At 46.2% G+C, this 20,757-nt stretch overlaps 1 protein-coding gene across 3 annotated transcripts in view; it reads right to left on the bottom strand.

Moving 5' to 3' along the window:
* Nucleotides 1–20,757, bottom strand: part of MATR3 (matrin 3) — a 52,213-nt gene that overhangs the window by 18,239 nt on the left and 13,217 nt on the right. For 2 of the 3 annotated variants that reach the window (XM_006268881.4, XM_006268879.4), the window contains 5 exons: nt 15,363–15,424; nt 14,747–14,788; nt 12,923–13,023; nt 8,558–8,610; nt 3,049–3,174 (listed from right to left, as the gene is read on the bottom strand). In XM_006268881.4, coding sequence (XP_006268943.1) covers nt 3,049–3,174; nt 8,558–8,610; nt 12,923–13,023; nt 14,747–14,748 — 282 coding nt within the window. In that variant the 5' untranslated portion in view covers nt 14,749–14,788; nt 15,363–15,424. The remainder of the gene's footprint in view (nt 1–3,048; nt 3,175–8,557; nt 8,611–12,922; nt 13,024–14,746; nt 14,789–15,362; nt 15,425–20,757) is intronic. The other variant, XM_006268880.3, reaches the window with a different exon arrangement.

The following is a 20,757-nucleotide window of genomic DNA, read 5'->3' on the forward strand; positions in this document are numbered from 1 at the left end:
ATTTTTTACATTTCAGCATTATTCTTCCAAAAGGGAATTATTTTATGTAAGAGCTCAGGCTATTGTTTGAATCTTCTGCAAAATGACACGGTAGGTTAGTCCTGTTAGTCTGAAGTCAGGTAGAACATAGGGCAGGGCGGCACCCTGAAGAACAACTCAAGAGACATAAAGGTTCCTAGGTGCCAGCCTACTTTGTTAGATGCTTACTACTGCAAAACAATATACACCTTTAAAAATGAACTCAGGAAATGCAAGAATTAAGTCTTCTGCAGTAATATTATCCCAGCCTGTAGAGCTAGAAATAAACCTAAGCATTATTGCGTGTAAACTAAATACAGCAAAAGATCCGTTATCCGGCACCTATGGGGAATGGGGGGTGCCGGATAACCAAATATGTCGGTTATCCGAGAGGCGTTTCTGCCTGGTTGGGCAAAGACGCCTCTCCCACTGCATCCATATCACAGATTAACCACACCGCCCATCCTGCCCCTCTCCTGGTGTCAGTGTGCTGGGAGACAGGGAGGGGGGCTCTGTGCAGGCTGCTTTACCCCAGGCTGTGGCCCGAAGTGGGACTTGGCAAAACCAGAAGTCCCACTTCCAGTTTCGCTTTTGCCACATTGATCGGCATCAACCAGCATGCTGGTTAACAGAGCATGCCTGTTATTGAAGTGCTGGAAAATGCAGCTTTTACTGTAGAATGCACATATGTGAAAAACAAGTCAGTGTCATACCTAAATGCATGTAATTTAGTTAGTTTAAATTCATAATTTAATGCATTAGAATAGTATTTTGCATTTCATTAGTTAAAAAGTTGCTTCTAAAATTCATTTTAGAAACTGAAGCTATACTATTGCAGCATTTGTAAAATGCTATCTTCACTGTTCTGCCTGAAGGTTGGGGGCAGAGAGCGACAATATTTCTTATAAAACAAAGATGAGGAAAACAACATTTCTTATAAAACGAAGTAAATCATACTGCTCAGATATAAAAATTCAGACAGCAGCTAAAAAATGCCAAAAATTAGTACCATCGAAAGACTTCCAAGAAGGGGAGGAAGAAGGATCCAGGTAACTATAGGCCAGTTAGGGCAGAGGCAGGAAATTATTTTGGGCAGAGGGCTGCTTACTCAGTTTTGGCAAGCTGTCGAGGGCCACTTGGGTAGCCCCGCCCCTTGACAGGTGCCTCGCCCCCTGGTCACCATCTTGGGACCAATGTCCCAGGGCCAGTACTGGTGGGGCCCAAAGCAAGGCACAGACTGGCAAGGGTCTGTGGAGCCAGGCTGGGCTGCACCAGTAGGGAGAGGGGGGAGCTGGCCCAGCTCCACAGAGCCCCTGCTGGCTGGGACCCCGCGCTCCTATCACCCTGCTCTGGGACCCATTGGCACTGGCCCCATACCCCCGCTGGCTCCTGCACCTGCTCACTCCCAGTGCCCCCCAGCCCCGCAGTACAGGCAGGGGGCAAAGCACAGTGCTGATGCCCTGCTCGCCAGCAGGGAAGACGCCGATGCTGAGCGCAGATGTGGAGAAAGAAACCAAGGGCAGATGACTATTTTTTGACAGGAACCAAGGGCAGATGAATATTAATTTTCTAAATTTTTTAGAGGCCCCGCAGGCTGGATAGAATGGCCTCGCGGGCCGCATACGGCCCACAGGCTGTATTTTGCCCACCCCCCAAGTAAAACTCACCTCTATCCTTGGGAAAACCTTTGAAAAAACGATTAACGATTACATTTGTGGGAGTCCAGCAGGTAAAATAATGCTGAAGGGCAACCAGAACAGGTTCATAGCAGGTAGATCCTGCTTGACTAATTTGGTTTCTTTTTACAACCAGGTCACAAAATGCTTAGATGCAGGAGTTGAGGTTGATGTCTTTTACTTGGATTTTAAAAAGGCCTTCGATATGGTGTCTCATCCCATTCTCATAAATAAACTAAACGGCTGTGAGGCAGATGATTAAACTATCAGGTGGGTGGTGAATTGGCTTAAGGGATGCACCCAGAGAGTGGTGGTGGATGGGTCGACATCAGCTTGGAAAGATGTGGGTAGTGGGATCTCCCAAAGTTCAATCCTTGGACCAGTAGTATTCAATATCCTCATCAGTGACCCGGATGAGGGCATGGAGAGCATTCTGTTCACGGATGACACCAAATTATGGAGCAAAGTAAACACACTAGTGGGCAGGGAATGGAATCAGGTGCATTTGTACAGGTTGGAAAAGTGAGCAGAACAGAATAGGATGCAGTTTAACAAAGATAAGTGCAAAGTACTGCACCTAGGGAAAAAGAATCACCAGCACACACACAGATAGGGAGATGACTTCCTAAGCAGCACAGCAGCAGAAAGGGATCTCGGAGTCATAAGCGACTCCAAGATGAACATGAGTCGTTAATGTGACAAAGTGATCAGTAAAGCTAACTGTACTCTATCATGCATTAGCAGGTGCATCACAAACAGGTGCAAGGAGGTGATACTTCCCCTCTATGCAGCATTGGTACAGCCACAGCTGGAGTACTGCGTTCACAGTTTTGGGCACTGCACTTCAAGAGGGATGTGGAAAACCTTGAGAGGTCCAGAGGAGGGCTACTCGGATGGTTAGCCCTCCTACAAATAAGGACCTACAAGGAGAGATTGAGGGACCTGGAGCTCTTCAGCCTCCAGAAGAGAAGGCTGAGATGGGATCTAGTGGCTGCCAACAAATTCATCGGGGGAGGGGGGGGGAGAAAGCAAGGAATAGGAGATGGTATGTTTACCAGGGCACCCCTTGGAGTTACTAGAAACAACGGCCACAAACTGACAGAGAGCAGATTTAGATCGGACATCAGGAAGAACTTCTTTATTGTAAGGGTTACCAGAATCTGGAATGGGCTTCCAAGGGAGACAGAGCTCTCCCTTACCTTGGAGGTCTTTAAGAGAAAAATGGACAAGCACCTAGCTGGGGTCACCTGACCCCAGTGCTCTTTCCTGCCCAGGGCAGAGGGTCAGACTCGATGCTCTACTAAGGTACCTTCCGACCCTAAACAACTATGAAATCTATGACTTAAAACCTTACCTCATTGATTTTGTTGAGAATCAAGTGATTTGTAATTATTCCAAAAGGTTCAACAAGCTGCAGCAACTGATACCTCAAGTTTTTCCCCCTCTGGAAATCCATGATGTGTACAACCCTGCTGGTTTCCTGTTAAGCGAAAAAAGTAGTAATTATGGAGGGTTACACTAGCATGAAATAAAATAGCATGCCAACAAACTCGATGGGACAAAGAGCTTCAAAGGGATTCAAGCCCCCTAATTTGACTTATAATTAGGTAAAACAATAGGATATTGGTAAAAGGTTCTTCCCTCAAGTGGTAAACAATGTTGGATGGATAATTATAGAAGTCACACAGCCCCCCAAAGATTCCTACCAAGAGAGATCTTGCTTCAACTACTAAATGATCCTTTGGGAGCCATAATCCATCGTCAATTTATGATCATACAAAACGGAGATTCTCATCCTCACTGAAATACGACAAAATTGTCTGGGAGTTCCCACTGCTGACAGGACACTCAGTTGTGGCACTGCCCCATTCACTGCTGCAACAGCTGAATCCTGAAGCTCAAAAGTCTCATCAGCTGTGACACTCCCAGCTACTGACAGTGCATGGTGTACCCCTGCCACTGGGAGCCTTGTCAGCTGATGGAGCTCCCAGCCACAGGGACATACCTTGCTACACATGCAAATTAGAACTGAAAAGAAACTAGCTAGAAAGTAATTACATACTTTCCAGCTGAGACTTTTGATGGCACGATAGTTACTTTGTACCTGTAGCCAGTCTAAATTAATTGAACAATTAACCAGTTAATTGTATAATACACATAATATGTCAAGAGAGCCTAAGATGCAGAATACTAGCCTATATAGCTCTCTGGTTTAGTCACCTGAGAGATAAGAACCAAAACTCAATTCCACTATCCCCTTAAACAAGGATATCAAAGGTCTTTTACCTCCAATGACCACAGCATAAACGATTGGGTAAAAAAAGACAACACCAGAATTTCTGGCAGAAGTTGTATGAATTAACCAAATTTCATGTAAAGTGCAAAGTTCCGTCCAACTTCAAACAAAGCGTTTGCCCCAAAGCCCCAGAAAACTATGTTTTGGCCAGAAATGGCCTGAAACTGTGGGGGAAGAGGAAGGGCAGGGGGAAAAAAGTTACAACAAAACAAAAAACAACTTACGTGAAGCACAGAAAAAGGTAGCAGAGCCCTGGAAACAATGTGGAAGATCTACATGTTTCTGGGGCAGCCTACTACAGGCTGAGCCACTGCTGGGGCTCAGCCAATCAGGCTGTTTGAGTCTCCACTTTGACAAGAAGTTTAAGAGCCCTACCCACAGTAGAACAGGTAGGTACCCCCTGCCCTAGGGGCTGCAGGCAAAGGCATGATGGGTACCTGCCCCCACAGCTAGCCATGGGACGTAGGGCACCCCTGCCACAGGGGTTTCCCCCTGCCTGGCACAGCTCTCTACAGCCCTAGCACATACCCAAGTCTCCCAAAATCTGCTCTGCACCCCTAAGCAAAGAAGGGGAGGGAGAAATTCCCCTCCTCTCCCACACAGCAGCAAAACAAAGCACAGCTCATAAGACCCTGTGCCATGTGGGTGGAAGCCCCTACCCCACACCTGGATGTGGGGGCAGGTAACTTGGGGGGCCCTCCCCTCACTCCCACCCCCCTCATAATACATCTAGCCAGCTAAACAAAGCCTTGGTTGGGATAATATAATTGAGGCATGTCCTGCTTTGAGCAGGGTTTTGAACTAGATGACCTCCTGATATCCCTTCCAACCTTAAATTTCTACGATTTCAGAATTTTGCAGAGTGCAAGCTGAAAAGATGAGCAAGAGCAGTGTGAAGACATGCCATATAGCAAGGAAAATTTCTGCCACGGATTGAGTGAAGCAGTTTCCTGCTGGCACTCTTCAGCCAGTGGCAAGCTCTTCTGCTCCTCATGTAATGCAATTCTGGATCTGGTGAGCAAAAACCAGTATAAATTGCCATTCAGAGTCCAAAGTACATCAGAAGAGAAAGGCTGCTTTAGAGGCTGAAGGACAGAGCAAGTGGCAAACCACCATGTCCCCGATGTTCAAGGAGAGAGGCTACATTTGCTCTTGTCAAGGCATTCACAGCTGTAAATAGTGACCACCTGATTCTGAGCCACTACTTGAAGAACTGTGTGCTAAATGGGAGAAGCATTCCAAGAGCTAACAGGCTCTAGGAAGAATATCCTCCACATGTGCAGTCCACAAAAGCTGCACTGGCAGAGTTCGACAGTTTGTATTGTGGATGATGAAGTCACTGACAATCAGGACAACCACATGCTGCATATTTTATTTGAAAATGGGACCTGGACAGGCAGTGACCTCCCCATTTTTCAAATACAGCCAGAGGTTGTCAATTTTTCAACATTTGCACAGGCGTTCATGAAAGCTGTTTCCATTTACAGCTTGGACTTCAACAAGATCTCAGCCTTCCTTTCTAACAATGCCAAGTCCACACGCAAGGCTTTCATCAATGTGCTCCAGGGAGCAATGCCTAACTCTGTACATCACCTGCAATGCACACACCTTGTCACTGACAAGTGACATCTGGTACATGTAGTTCCATGATGTAGATAGATTGGTGCCCTGCCTGAAGAAAGCCTTCAAACAGTCCTGGCTGTAAGCTCCTGTACAGAGAGTCCATCGCCAATCAGTGTGAAAGCCACCACAGCCTGTGCTCACCTGCTGGAATTCATGGTTCAATGCCCTCCAGTACCATGCCAAACACATCCAATACCACCAAAAGTTTGTGGCCAGAGCTGGACATCACATCAGGCGCACAGTGCATGCTCCTAAGGGGGACCTCCTGGAGAAGGGAAACATTAAAAAGCAGGTGGGGGCTTTGTGACAGAAAATGCCACAAAATTCATGGAGCTCCTTACTTGGTCCGAGGGCTGGCAGCCTTCCATCCGCCAGACTCACAACAGTGATGGACTTATTAAGACGGGCTGAAGCCAGGGTATCATCGAATGAACTTTCCAGCAGAGAAAGGAGGTTTCAGGCAGTATCCTGAAACATGAATATTACAGCTATGATCCCTCCAATCCACCAAGATTCAAGGCAACCCAGCTGCCTCATTCCTTAGGGCAGTGTAATTTTTTTCTCCAAACCAAACGGCTCTGCTGAACTTTGATACTCAGGTGCTCAAGTCCATTCCTGGGTAGAAGAAACAGCACAAGTAGGAATATCCAACTTATGTAAGCAGTGTCAAAAAGTGCCAGCTGCCCATGAACACAACTGTATTCTGGGATTCTGTCAGGGAGTGCTTCTCAGAGCTGAACACTGACAAAACAGCACCTCAGTTCCCACGAATTTGATGGATGTGCAGTGCACCATCTCCATCTATGGCCATGTGCTCAATCCACAAAGACAGGCTGTCACCAGGAAGTGTCAGAAGCTGTTCCACACTCGCTTTCAAATGTTAATGTGGTTTTTGCCTGAAGGTCAGCATTCCATAAAAGTTAGCACTCAATAAAAGTTAGTTTATTTATCATGGTTTCATTAAGAATTCTAAGTGGTGAGCTTTATTTAAAAGTTGTTTAATAAGTGGTGAGCTTTACTTTCTTAAAACAGCTGAAGAACAGCCTGTGTCCTGCTGTTCAATGATAAATCAGCCCCATGGTGGGCTCCCTCAGTCAGAAGCTTGGAAGAGCCTGCCCTGAGAAACACCTGAAATTGGCTACAGTGACCCTGCAAAGCCCATTTTGCCCCACTACCAGAGCCTGGATTACAGCAGACCCTATTTATTGGCGCAGCCCAAAACTGCATTTGCCTTTTGTGCAGCTGCATCATACTGCAGACTCGTACCGAGTCTATGGCCTACCAAGGCTCCCAAGTCCTTATCCATAGTACTGCCACCCAACCAGGTGTCACCTATTTTATATCTGTGTTTTTGATCATTTCTCCCAAGATGTAACGCCTTGCATGTCTGCACTGAACTTCATCCTGTTAGCTCTAGCCCTACTTTCCAATCTGTCGAGATCCACCAGAATTGCACTTGCATCCTCCAACATGTTCACAATCCTTTCTAGTTTCATGTCATTCGCAAACTTGCTTAAGAAGCTTTCTATGCCAGGATCTAAATTGTTAATAAACATAGTGAACAACACTGGGCCCAAGACAGATTCCTGTGAGACTGCTTGAAACCATCTGGCATTCTGACATGGACCTGTTAATAATTACCCTTTGCTTGCAGCTATTGAACCAGTTTTCTATCCACCTTGTGGTAGTTTTATTTAGCTCAAATTTCTCCAATTTGTTTATGAGAAGGCCAAAAGCCTTGCTGAAGTCCAAATACACTACATCCACAATATTCCCTTCATCCACCTAAGTTGTTACTTTGTCAAAGATGGAGATCAAGTTTGTTTGACAGTTTGTTTTTCATAAATCCATACTGGCTGCTTGTAATGTCTTTCCTCCTCCAGATGCTTGCAAACAGCCTTCCTTAGGATATACTCCAGTAACTTCAAGTTTGCAGTTTCCCAGGTCCTCCTTCTTCCCCATCCCCCCTGCCCCAGTCCTCTGATATCTTGCCCAGCTCCCACAACTTCAGATCTGCTAAGGGCTCTGAAATCTCCTCTGCCAGTCCATGTTAGGTGTCTGACTGCAGCTTAATTTTTTGTGAAGACTGAGGGAAAGCAGCAGTTAAGCAATTCTACAGTCTCTTCATCTTCGGTTAAGAGCTTCCTCTGACTTGTTAACGGAGGACCCACAGCTTCTTTGGTCCTTCTTTTCTGGCTAACATACTTACAGAACCTCTTCTTTCTGCCCTTAACCTCCTTTGCCAGGTGCAACTCATTCTTCATCTTTGCCTTCCTGATTTTGCCCCTGCAGGTTCTTGCTATTATGTCCTGGTTAAGCTTCCTTGATGACCTGCCCCTTTTTTCCATGGTCTGTATGCCTTCCTTTTGCATCTGAGGTCTAGAAGCTCCTTGTACAGCCATGTTGGTCTCTTGACATTCTGCATGTGCTTCCATTGTGTCAGAATAGTTTCTTGTTAGGGTTCCAATACTGTGTCCCTTAGAAGCTCCCAGCCATCCTGGGTGCCTTTATCCTTCATCCTATATCCTTTATCCTATATCCTCTCCCCATGACATTTATCCTCCCATGACCCAAAAGCCAACAAATCACTATATGACAACTGTCATTACTGCTCCGCACTACATTCAAATGACCCAGAAGTTAAAAATTCTCTAGAAACACTATTACAATGGTCAAGCTGGACGGAGATCCATCATAGGCAAACCACCTTTCTGTGCCTTTGTTTCCCGTAACAGATAGATCTTGGCACAGACACTTCCTCTTAAAGAACCTAAGACAGTGAGGCCTGCATAAGCTATTATAGTACAAATTAATACAAATCTCATTGTTCCCCAAGAAACTGAACTTCCTCAATAAAAATCATACTAAAACAAAAAATCCAATGTTAGTATTGGATTATATTAAAATTTTGTAGAACTACTGATTCAAATAACTTAATACTAACCACTCTGCCTTTTTGCATGTGCCTTGGTCCTTGCATGTTTCCATTTCCAGACCCTTTAAAGAAATAAAAAAGTAGAAGCTTGAGTAAGTTTACTATTGTCATTTATTTTGTAGATATCAGTGACCCATATCACTTTTTAAATATAATATGTTTAAAAGATAGAAATAAATAATTTAGTAATCTAAAGAGACCCTGCATTAAAAATTTTACTGTAAGCTTTGAGAAAGCGACCTCCTTTAGATGTAGATCTTGCACACAGCTGCAATCCTATACTCATATTAAGGTCCTATTTAGAGATACTGTGGTAACAGTTTGGATGAGTGAAGAGAACTGCTACATAAGTGATATGAAACATTTTTATTGTAAAAATAAAACTTAATTTGAGCATTATGATCCTAGTAGGCAACTGCTGATCCTCTGGGTTGTGGTGTACAAGTAAGAGGCCTGATGATTCATTTGTGGCTGATAAGGCTATGATCCCACAGCAGCACTAAACCAAAAAGCCCAGTTTTATTAAGAATAAACTAAATGAAACTTTCAAGTACCTCAGTTTAAAGTTCAAAATGAATTTTGAAGTAGTTAGGATTTCATTAGAAAGTGTTCTACAGATGTTAAGAGAAATATTTTTACTACATTTTGAAAGTACTGGTTCGGTTTTAAACATTCATCTGCAGTGCTTTCAAGAGATATGTTCTGCCATGACACACTGAAAGCAACGTCTACCCATCTATGTTGCCATACACCATCTGAAATGCAGCAACAAAAGGAATAAATGATGATGTTATTAACTTAACTTACTGTTAAAGGAAGAGAAATCTTAAAAAACCTGAAGAATTTAAGTGGTATATTATAGCTTGATTTTTTAATTTTTTTTTAAAGAGTAAAAAAAATTTTTTAAAAGCCAATACATATATTTTGGCATCCATTTTTTAATATCTATTTCCTATAATGTGTGTGTGCGCGCGCGCGCATATGCAGTAGGGATGTGAAAGGTTAGACGATTGTTTTACCAGTAACTGTAATGATAACTGGTAAGCTAACCAGTTATCCGTTAGCTTTGGGTGGGTACAGTCTAGCAAGGAAGTGTGTTGGGGGGGCGGGGGGGAAGCTGCATGGTGTTCCAGCAGGAATCAGAAGGCAACCAAGAGAGAGGGAAGAGCAGCAAAGAGGGGAGGGGAGGGGAGGGGAAGTAGTACACTCGGGTGCCTCTTTATGTAAATTCGTTTCGTGTGAATTCGCTTGTATGTGACAACCTTATTTATACCAGAAATTCGCTTTGTGCAAAATCTGATCTTACGTGAAGTTGGCCGGCAATGAGCTCCCTGCAGGCTGGCAGAGTTCCAGCCTGCAGGGAGCTGGGAGGAAGCGGAAGGAAGGTGGTGAGATGGGGGGCGCCACGTGCATGTACAGTACTTGCACGTGGCCCCAAGTAGCCTCAAGGGCAGCTCCAGCAGGTAAGTGGGGGGGAAGAGGGGGATTGAAGCCCCTGTAGGGAGAGAGCGGAGCAGGACTGGGACTGCTGTCCAGCTGGGGGGTGCTTGGGTCCTAGTGTCCAGCTGGAGGGCCCCAGCAGGGAGCAGGATGGAGCCTCCAGTGGCTTGTTGGGGGAGGGGGGAGGGCTGGCTCCCCGCCACTGCGCATACTTCAAAGGGGAAGGGGTGGATGCACAGGCACAGGGAAGCACGAAACAGCAGGGCCACGCAGAGAAGGTGTTCACTATGTGAGCCACTGTTTGCCCGGGGGGGGGAAGAAGCACGCAGCCCCACTTTTCCCTGTCCCCAAGCCTCCGCTGCCCAGCAGGCATGACCCAGTGCAGTGGGGAGTTCGTAGCCTCGCCACGCAGCCCTGCTGCTCCCAGCTGCACTGGGCTGTGCCTGCTCGGATGGAGAGGCACCCAGGGAAGGGAAGCAGGGAGGATCCAGGAGCAGCCAGCATTCCCTGCCGCCCTGCTTCCCTCCCACTGGTGCCTCTTCAGCCTGTAGTGCGCTACACCCTCTGCGCATGCCACTGCTTGCAACGCAAGCTCACAGCCTCTCTGTGGAGCAGTTATTGTATTGTGTGATTAATGGCTGAATGTCATGATTTGGAGGAGCAGTAGAGTAAGGCTGGTACGTATCCCTATTAATTACATGTAATCATGGATTTGCTTTATACAGACGAGTTCGCTTTATGAGAGGTTTTTTTAGAACGCAATCCTCGCGTAAAGAGAGACCCGAGTGTACCCACAGAAGGGGTGAGTGATTATTTGGGGCTGAGGACCACATAGGGAGTTTTGAAGAGCTGTCGCAGGCCAAAGCAGCAATCTCCCCCCACCTCACCAAAATCCACTATGGGACTTTGGGCAGGAGGGGAGCAGTGTAGGAACAGGTCAGGTGGGCGAAGTCAGAATTATGGGACCAGGTTGCAGGGCGGTGACAAATAGGGGCCAGGACCTGTGATCCATCCCCTGCATGCCCTCCCCACGCAGGTGTGTGCACATGTTTGGGGGTGGGTGCTGCCTGGGTGTTAGGTCCCGGGAGCCAGCTGAGGATGAGGGGAGGGAGAAGCAGGGGGCACATGCAGCAGCGCTCACTCAGGCATTGCAGTCCGAGGCTGCCCCCACAGTACTCCACATAGGGCCAAGCCCTGCCCCACCCAGGGCAGCCTACACCTGCCGGTCCGGCCAGCGCACAGCTTCTGACGGGGCTGTTCCGATGCGGCTGCAGCTAGCTGGTCAGATGCTGCTCTACTCCCCTTGCATCCAGTGAGAGTGTCCCAGCTAAACCTTCCTCCCATGCCAGCCCGTAGCCCTGCAGCAGGAGGAGCTACCATTGGAGACATGGGGAGCAGAGCAGCACAACCATCTGCTGCAGCACCAGGAACAGCTCCGGTGGAAGCTGCACGTGCTGGTGAGGACCCGGGCTAGCGGGGCTGTTCTGCTCCCTTTGTGACCAGCTGTGGCTCTTCTTCCTGCTCCTGCCCCTGCTGTGCTGCTCTGAGTAGGAAGGAGTTTTAGCTCCTACCCCAGCCTGTGGGGCTCCAGCTCCAACTCCCAGCTGCCTTCCACCCACCTACAGGTGGCTGCTCATCACATTTGGTGGGCAAAGTGGATGGAAAGCAGGAACCGCTCAGCTGAAGCTCGCACCCCCCCCTCCACACCCCCTCTAAGAGCAGCAAAGCAGGGGCAGAGGCCACCACTGGAAGAAAGGAGCAGAATAGACCTGCCAGCCTGTACCCTGGCTAACACCTGCAGCAATCAGGTAGGTGCTGCTCTGCTCTCCTCACCTCCACAAGTGGCTCCTCCCACTCCAGCTGCGCCACTCTGGGTAGTTGTGGGGAAAGCTTCAGCTGAGCAACTCCTGCTGGAGGCAAGGGGAGCAGAGCAGCACCAGAAAGAGCCCTGCCAGAAGCTGTGTGCACTGGTTGGGGCCTGGGTCAGTGGACACAGGCGTGAGGGTAGGAGCAGATGCAGCTCAGCCCCATGCTGAGCACTGCAGGGGCATCCCTAGACCAGATCCAGTCAGTTGACAGCCTGGATCCCACCTGTGGCCCATCCCTGACTAGTAGCCTAAGAGAAAAAACAGCAAGCAGTCTAGTGACTTATCAATTAAACAGTCAGCTGCTCATTCACAGGTGTTCCCTTCCTCCCAGCACAGGGCTTTATCTGGGCTGCATTGTCTGGCTGGGCTTGCCTCCTCCCACCACCCACTGCCCTGCACTGCACACCACTTTTCCACAGCCAGTTGCACGTGCAGCTCCGTGGGCTGATGACAGGCCTTGCGCCCGGCCAATCACACACCACCCCGTCAGCAGCCCGCAGAGCTGCACATGACCGGCCGTGGAAAAGTGGCACGCAGCAGCGGTGGGTGGTGGTGGCAGCAGCTGCTGCCATATGTGAGCTACCCACCTCACTCCATGCAGCCAGGCATCGCCTATGCAGCCCGCAAACCCCCCCGCCCCACTCCTTGGAGGCAGCAGCAGCAGCTGCCGTGTGCGAAACCCTCCTTACCCTTGCCCCACACCCACCTGCAGATGGGCGCCTCCTTGCCATCCGCTATTAGCTGAGACAGCGGTGGCCCAGTGGCCAATCAGGAGTGAGCTAGGGCGGGAGGCAGGGAGGCACTGCAGTGCGCCACATGGGACCAGCAGCAGTGCCTCTTTCCCCTCAGATAAGAGCCATGCGTACCCCCTGTGCCCTTGCCAAGTATACCCCTAGGGGTACACATACCCCCCATTCACAACCCCTGGTTTAACAAATATAACTAGGTTAAAATATGTGTTTTTAAAACATTTACATCCCTAATATGCAGCTCAGTGGAATTCAACATTCCAGATAAAACATCTGTTATTTGAGAAGGCTGCATTCAGATTGTTTTTTCAGGTTACCTCTTGGCCCACCTGGTGGCCCAAGATGAAACGGAGGTGGTGGAGGTCCCAAAATTCCTGGTGCAGGGTTTGTAGACTGCTGCAACATAAAAGGATCACCCCTAGAAACACAGAAATGGTATGAAATAAAACAGTGTTAACCTTTAAAAAGAAAATTCCTTAACCTGGCCTCAAAATTATGACCACTGTTCACCAGACTGAAGCAACGGATAATTCTAAAAACTTCTAACTGATATCACACTTTTTATTTTATTTACTCTCTCTCTCTTTTTTTTTTTTTTTGAGAGAAGCAAAATTGATTAGGGGGATCAACCTTTGGCTTGAGCTATATTAAACTTACTCATGACACCAATAATATCAGTATCAGTTAGATGTAAAACTACTACAATAATAACTGAAATATCCTGCTATAGCTTTAACTGATTTGTAAACTAATAAGTATTAAATTGTATAACTAAAAATTAAGTGGGTATTTAAGTTATATTAAAGTTATATAATGTTAGATTAGAAAAACCTCGAAGCCTGATCAAAAACTTTTTTTTTAGGAAATGTCAGCCTACTCCCTACAACAGCGATTCTCAAATCAGGGCACCACAGTACTCTGGGGTGCCATGAGCAACTTTTAGGTGTGCTGCAGAGTGCAAACACCTATATATAACTCACAAAATCAATTCTGAGATTTCACACAGGAACCCAGTGTCAAAAACACTGACCTGTTGTCAGTCATTTTGTGTAATTTGCACAATAAGATTTTGAGTAATTTGAATAAGAATCGCTCTATTATTTTACCATAGTCAAGAAACCAAATGAAAGCTTTAAAAAAATGGCATTTTCCAAGGGGTATCTTGTGTCTAAAAAGGTTGAGAAGTACCATCCTGGAAAGCAGGGGATGTTGGACCTAACAACTCTAATATAATGAAATCTATATGTTTCCTAGAGTTTTAAATAGGATCTTTATACAGATATTCTAAAAACATGCACATCCTAGTGAATAAAACAACAACAACAAAGTCCCTATTAACCTTTCTCCCAGATCATGAGATCTCTATATTTCCCTTAGCCTTTTACACATTTATATTTGCAGAAGTAATATTCTGTCATTTCAACCGTATGCATCTCATAGATTGAGATTTAGATTCCTTACTGGTTTACAAATATTATTAACCATTTATACCTAAAACATTTTACAGGAGAAATAGTTCCCTAAAGCTGGGGAATTTTATAAATAAGTTTCAGATTTAGCGTGATTTACTGTAATATAAAGATGTTTTCTTGCAGGACAAATTTCTTTTAACATTTCAGGAAAATCTGTTACATAAAAAGAGATTAACTGACTGTACAAGGTTACTATGATAAAACTTACATATAGGCCTATGATACTTAGAACACCTGTAAAAAACTAAAATTGTAATAATCTACACTGTTAAAAACTCAGTACCTCTTTCTGTTATAAATTTTCTTCTTGCATTATACCTGAGGTCTGCAGATTAAACCGAGACTTCATAACACTAATTTAATTTGCTTTCTCCAAAGTCATCTCTTTTTTCTATACAATTCACACAGGAAAGAGTCCATTCTACCAACTCTCCCTTTCAAATGGTTAAAAAAAGAAAAACCCATTTAAGAAAAAGACAAGTTTCTTATGCTGTGTAATAAAAAAGCTAAATAAATTTAAGATAATGAATCAATCATTCCAAGTACTCCTCAAATACTACTGAACCTGTCACAGCTTAAAAATACGAAGTCTGATTTCAAACCAGTGTGTTGCGTTATTTACTTCTAATCTGACCCCAGCTTATGTTTGTACCACTCACTCTTACTCACATTCCATGTCCAGAATCACTGTCAGGATTCCATTCTGGATATCTTAAAAGAAAGAATAAAATTAAAAAATAAAATTCCACCCTTTGCAATCATGATTCTGTATCTACAATATGTTGATTTACATTTTTACATGAAAAATAAGAGATGAATACAGTGTTTGTATAGTAGGACTGGCAGCCATAAGACCATCACAATTTTGAACAAGGGCCACAAGCATGGTTTCAGATTGATTAGAAAATAAAAAAATAAGCTCTCACAAGTATAACATACTTCAAAATTCAATACATGACATTGTGATGAGCAACGAGAATAAGTCTGCCTCTCCATTTCCTCAGATGAGTTTGACTATAGAGTACAGAAGAAAGCTGCATCCAAAACATGTCTGAAACATACCATGTATATCATAAAGAATTGTGATTTGCATTCTCCTTTCCACCCACCACCACAAAAAAAGGTTTTGTTTTTGAGTTTATTAAAGGACATCGTTGAGATAAAAAGATAATGTATTAATCTCTATAATGCACACTTCTACAACCTGTTCTCTGTATGTAGCTCATATGTCTAGCTATACATGCTTTCATGCCAAAAGAACATTTAACGTATTTCAAACCCATACATTTCAAGCAGAAGCTGACAGCGTCGACTGTGAGTTGCTCCATTGATATGATGGCTCCACTCCTGCAGTAAATTAAAGTTAAAATTAGTGAAAATATACAATCAAATATTTTATAGAAATCAGTAGACTAATTGTGTACTAGACTGTGCACCTTATCTTCTATGAGAAGTATGTAAACAATTGGTGCAGCTAATGAAATCTATCTGTAGCACTTTTAAGAGACACTGAAATACAACCTATCTTAACTTATACCCTGGGCAGAAAATGTCAGATGAAAAATATCCTCTGGAATCTGAGGGCTTGATCCTGGCCTCAGGTATTCAAATCTCAAGAGGAAAAAATTGCTAGAATTTATATCTATATATATCTATCTATATGTGTGTACATATATCTATATATATATACACACACACACACACACACACCTATATCAATATAGATATACACAGATATAGATGTATAGATATATATCTCACAGCCTTGAGGATTTTTCCCTGACTTCCTCTGTATTATACCTCCATTTTCCAAAATCCAGCATACAATGAAAATACTGAATTCAGCTCTAGGGAACCCAAAATGCTGAGGAATAGTAAGAACATCCAAGAAGAACACTAAAAATTAAAGGGATAGAGAAACCGATATATGAAGAAAGACTAAAAAGGAATGAAAGCAAATATCTATGCCAGATAATAGTTATGCCAAGGAAGGAAAAGTATATAAATATTTGGAGGAAGACACACAAAAAAAAAAAAAAGGTGAGGGGGGCTTGCTGAAAGTGGTACAAAATAGAACTATGAGTAATAGAATTTAACGAGCAAAATAAAATGTCATCTTAAAGTCAGAAAAGGCATCTAGCAGAATGTGGAAGAGGCTCCAACTAAAATGGAGGAAAAGATCAGAAAGATGACACCCATGCGGAGGCAAAGGCTAAATAGTTTGATTAGACGCCCAATACAACTTAGCTAGTGAGAAGGGGAGGCTATTGGGATTTCTACAAGGCTATAATTCCCCAGATCCTATTCAAAAGGCCCCAAGTTTCAATAGTCTCTGGCTAAAAAATGCCAAATAAACAAGACCTTTCTGACTCTGGATCTTTCCCCCCTTTCTCTTTTTCCTCTACAGAGCATTGTAATTGCTGAGGGAAGCTCCCAACTATTGTTTTTTGGGGGGGTTTTGAAAAAAGGAAGTTTCAATTCTGTACACTCTGATGGTCTGTATCTTCCTGGTCACCTGGCAAGTGATTTTTTCAAGCACTGTTTTTGTTGGGGGGGGGGGGGGAGGGGGGGTTAGGAAAAACTTCCAAAACCAAACCAACATGCTATAAGTATTCTCCTGCATAAAGCAACGAGGCGGATTCCTAACTGCTGCCTCTAAACATTCACAGAGTGACTTCACTGGCTTTACAGCAAAGCAGTATTTTATAATATCCATTATCAGCAAGCTGAGACCGATGATTTTTCCAAGATATAGAGCACATATCTGAGTGCAGGATGAAACCCTCAGTCACTTTGCCAGAGGTTGTTTAAAAAAGGAGAGGAAAACACCACTCTGTCAGCATTCACAAGATGTGAGCTCCCCTGATGGCTCTGCAATTATAAACTAATAAATATATCAATGCTTTTGATGCACAAACAGGTGGAACAAGAAAAGTTAATTTCACTAAATATGAAACAGTTTATACTTACATAGAAAAAGCCCAAATTTAACAGAAGACAATTCTGAGGTCTTAAGAAATGGTGTTAACAGATGTCACCAAATTTAATTCAAACAAGCATTCCACTAAAAAAGGAAAAATCTGAAGTTTACAATACTTTTAATCTGCAATGCTTCTGATGCTCGTGCTGCTAGAAGTAAACATGTATTTGAAATTCTTCATAAATATATGTTAAAAGGTGACAAACTGATTCAGAATTTAGGAATAAGTCTGGCATCCAATTCTTTCAATGAATTTCAAATTCCCTTCATTTTATTTTGAAACTCCTCCTTTATAAATAAAATTCTTCAAATGAAGGTATTTCAGCTTAAGACAACCTCTTGCCTACTTTGCTTTTTGTTTGCCTTAAAATACTTTTACTGTTTTCAATGGAAAAAAAATCAATTAAACAAGACACTGTAAAATATTTCTTTATTGCTTCAGGTCAAATTTCCCCAATTCTGAATTTCTGGAGGTACTAAATTATCTATTTACATGGAGGCAGAAAGTAAGGATAGCACTTTAGAGCAGGGGTTGGCAATTTTTTTGGCCAGATTGCCAAAAACACCCCAAACTTGACCCACAACTCAACTTGGCATGCCAGGGACAGACCAGGGGGAGCCTCAAGGGGCCCAGATCCTTGCTGCTGGCAGCACCTGAACATATGCCTCCAGGTGAGCAGCAGGGGAGGGGCTGGGGTTAGACTGCCCCAGCCCCTTCCCTGCCCTGTGCCCCAAGGCACAGGTGCAGTCACCACTGGCATGTAGCCAGTGTTGGGGTTCTGGAGCCTGATGCAGCTGTTTGCAGCCTGCCCATTGCCTGCTACAATTGCTCAGAGTGGGGGATGGTTGTGTAAGGCAGCTGGGAGGCTGCAAGCAGCTACACTGGGCTCCAGAACCAGATCCAGGCTCTGTAGTGACAACAGGTGTACACGTGCCTCCAGACAGACAGCAGGGGAAGGGCCTGGGGCAGCACAACCCTTGCCCCTCCTCCGCCACCCGCCCAGAGGCACACATCCACCCAGATGCACCATGGAACCCAGGCCAAGGGCTCCAGAGCCCAACACAACTGTTTGTAGTCTCCTGGCTGCCCACCACAGCCAGCCTGGGCTTTAGGCAGCTGTAGCAGGTGGCCAACAGACTGCAAAAAGAGCATTGGCACCTGCTCCATAGCAGCAGCTACAGCAGCATGTGTGCCCCCAGGCAGCCAGCAGGGGAGAGGCCAGGGTTGCACTGCCCCAGGCCCCTTCCCCGTCACCTACCCAGAGATGCACATGCAGCTACCGCTGCCATGGAGCCCAGCTTGGAGCTCCCAAATACAATGTAGCTGTTTGCAGGCTGCAGCCTGCCCAGGCTCTGGGTAGCTGCTGCCAGCCCTGGAGCTGGGGCTGTCTGCATCAGGGCTTGCAGCTTTCTAGCCACCTGCCACAAGCAGCTGAGGCTCCATTCCTGGCAGCACCTGCCCAAAGACCAGGCTGGCTGTGGTATGCCGAGCAAAATGGCCTCACAAGCCATGCTCTGGCACACATGCTGAGGGTTGCCAACACTTGCTTTAGAGCAACATTTCTCAACCTTTTTAGATTCAGGGCACCCCTCCATAACATTCGGGAATATAGCCACACGTTGGATGAGAACCACTGCCTCAGTGGTTCTCAGCCAGAGTAATGAGCAGGTATCTGTGTTTCCTGTGGAAAAACAGAGAAAACCATGGATTTCCCAACTTTATCAGAGAAAAAAAAAAATGGATTTTCCTTTTTTGCAAAGAGCTCTACAGGGGGCAGAGTTCTAGCCTGCAAGAGCTTCTTGCAAAAAGGCTGGGAAACCCACAACCCTGTCCAGAGGAGGGAGAAGGGGAGAGGGCAGGGCCTGAGGCTCTCAGTTACCCAAGGCTTGGCCCAGGCTCACTGTTCATTCCTGGAGCCTAAGGTAATTGGGGTCTGCAGGGGGCTGGGGAGTTGTGGGTCATGGCTGGGGGGCTCCAGCAGGGCTGGGGGGGATGGGGGGCTCTGGGTTGCAGGTGTGGGTGACTACCAGGGCTGGGAGAATAGCCAGCAGGGGAGGTGAGGGGCAGGGTGCAGGTGTGTGGCTGGGGGCTGAGGAGCAGAGAGGTGTTGGGGGAAGCCCCACATTGAGGGCCCATTGGCAGCACATGGACCGGGTACGGCATGCTCTCATCCCAAGCGAGCACCCCGCTTTTCGTGCCTGGTTCCCTGAAGGGCCGCTAGCACACTGCTCCAGGTCCACATGCTGGTGGCTGGCTGGGCACTCCTGCAGGAAGCTGGCTGAGGGAGTGGGAAGGTGTTAGGTAAAGACATGGAGTGCCCACCCGCCCAGCAGGACATGGACCAGAAGTGGAAGTCACACAAGGAAGCATGGAGCTTGCTCGGATCAGTAACATGCCACTGGGTCCACGTGCCACTGGCCAGGTGGGCACTCTGCGCCTTTCCCCAGCGTAGCAAGGCACAGCGGGGCCATGCGAGGATCTTCTTGCCACTGAGAGCTCTGCACTGCCCTGGCAATGCGCCTCCTGTGCATGGGACTGCAGTGAGGGCAGCAGCACAGGGTCGTACCCCTCAAAGCAGCAGCAGGCACAGGGGGTGCATCACCAGGGCACTGTGGAGCTCACAGCAGCAAGAAGATCACTGCATGACCCCTGCTGGCCAGGTCCTGCCTGCTGCGCTGCAGAGGCTCCGAGGGGAAAGCAGGGCAAGAGCCCAAGCCCGCACCTACCCCATGCACAGATCCCTTTTGCCCCCTGGGAATGCGTGGTGGCAGGGAGCTAGTGCCCCTCCCCCCCCCCCCAGCAGGGAGGAGCAAGGGCAGGGGACTGTGGACCTGTGTCCACAGCTCTGGCACCTGGGGTCCCCCTCCAGCAAGGCTGTGGGGAGGAATGAGAGGTACAAGCAGGGGCGGGGGGGCACTGTGGAGAGCCTTTAATTTTAATAATAGATTTGGGGGGGTTATTAGAGAATTTGCCAGCGGGGGAGGGGGGGCGTTTAGCAGAGAATTTGTGACTTTATATCAGAGAAAACCAGGGTCCATGGTAATGAGGCCATCATCATCAAGTGCAACTGCCCTGTGCACCTCATACACAGCTAGACTGGAGAGTGGTCATAGCAGGGATATACGCTCCTGCCACATCTCTTCCATTTTTGATCCTCCTGTATCCTCCCTGAAAGAGAGATATGTGGGACAGTTACATTTGCCCCATAGGCCTGTTTCTAGGAGGCCTGTGCAGGCCTGGACTAGGACCAGGCACTCTGGCCTGCTTTAGATTTATCACATCTTAATGCAGCTGCAGCCATTTCCCAAGCTGGCTGCACACAGAGCAAGTGGGGCAGTCCCATCTGGCCACTGCAACAGCAGTGCCTGCACCACAACACCCCAGAAAGGGACCTGCATCACCCCAGTTGAGAACCACTGCCTTAAACACAAGGTGCTAGTCTATGCTATCTTTTGTCCAACTTCACACGAAAACTGCTGTCTCTGCCATAGACACCAATCAAGATGAGTGCCTGAGGATCCTAAGTTAACCTAGCTCTGAAGACCCTGAGACCTTTAGAAAAAACTATGTCAAATTTAAGAGTCTCGCTTCAGACATCCATTTTAGTAGTCTCTTGAATGCTCTGCTGTTAGGCTCAGCTGCTCATGCCGCATGGAGTTGTTTTTAAGTAGGAAAAAAAGGGCAACATTTATCAACTTC

This window comes from Alligator mississippiensis, chromosome 9, assembly GCF_030867095.1.
Source record: "Alligator mississippiensis isolate rAllMis1 chromosome 9, rAllMis1, whole genome shotgun sequence".
In the NCBI taxonomy this organism is placed as follows: domain Eukaryota; kingdom Metazoa; phylum Chordata; order Crocodylia; family Alligatoridae; genus Alligator; species Alligator mississippiensis.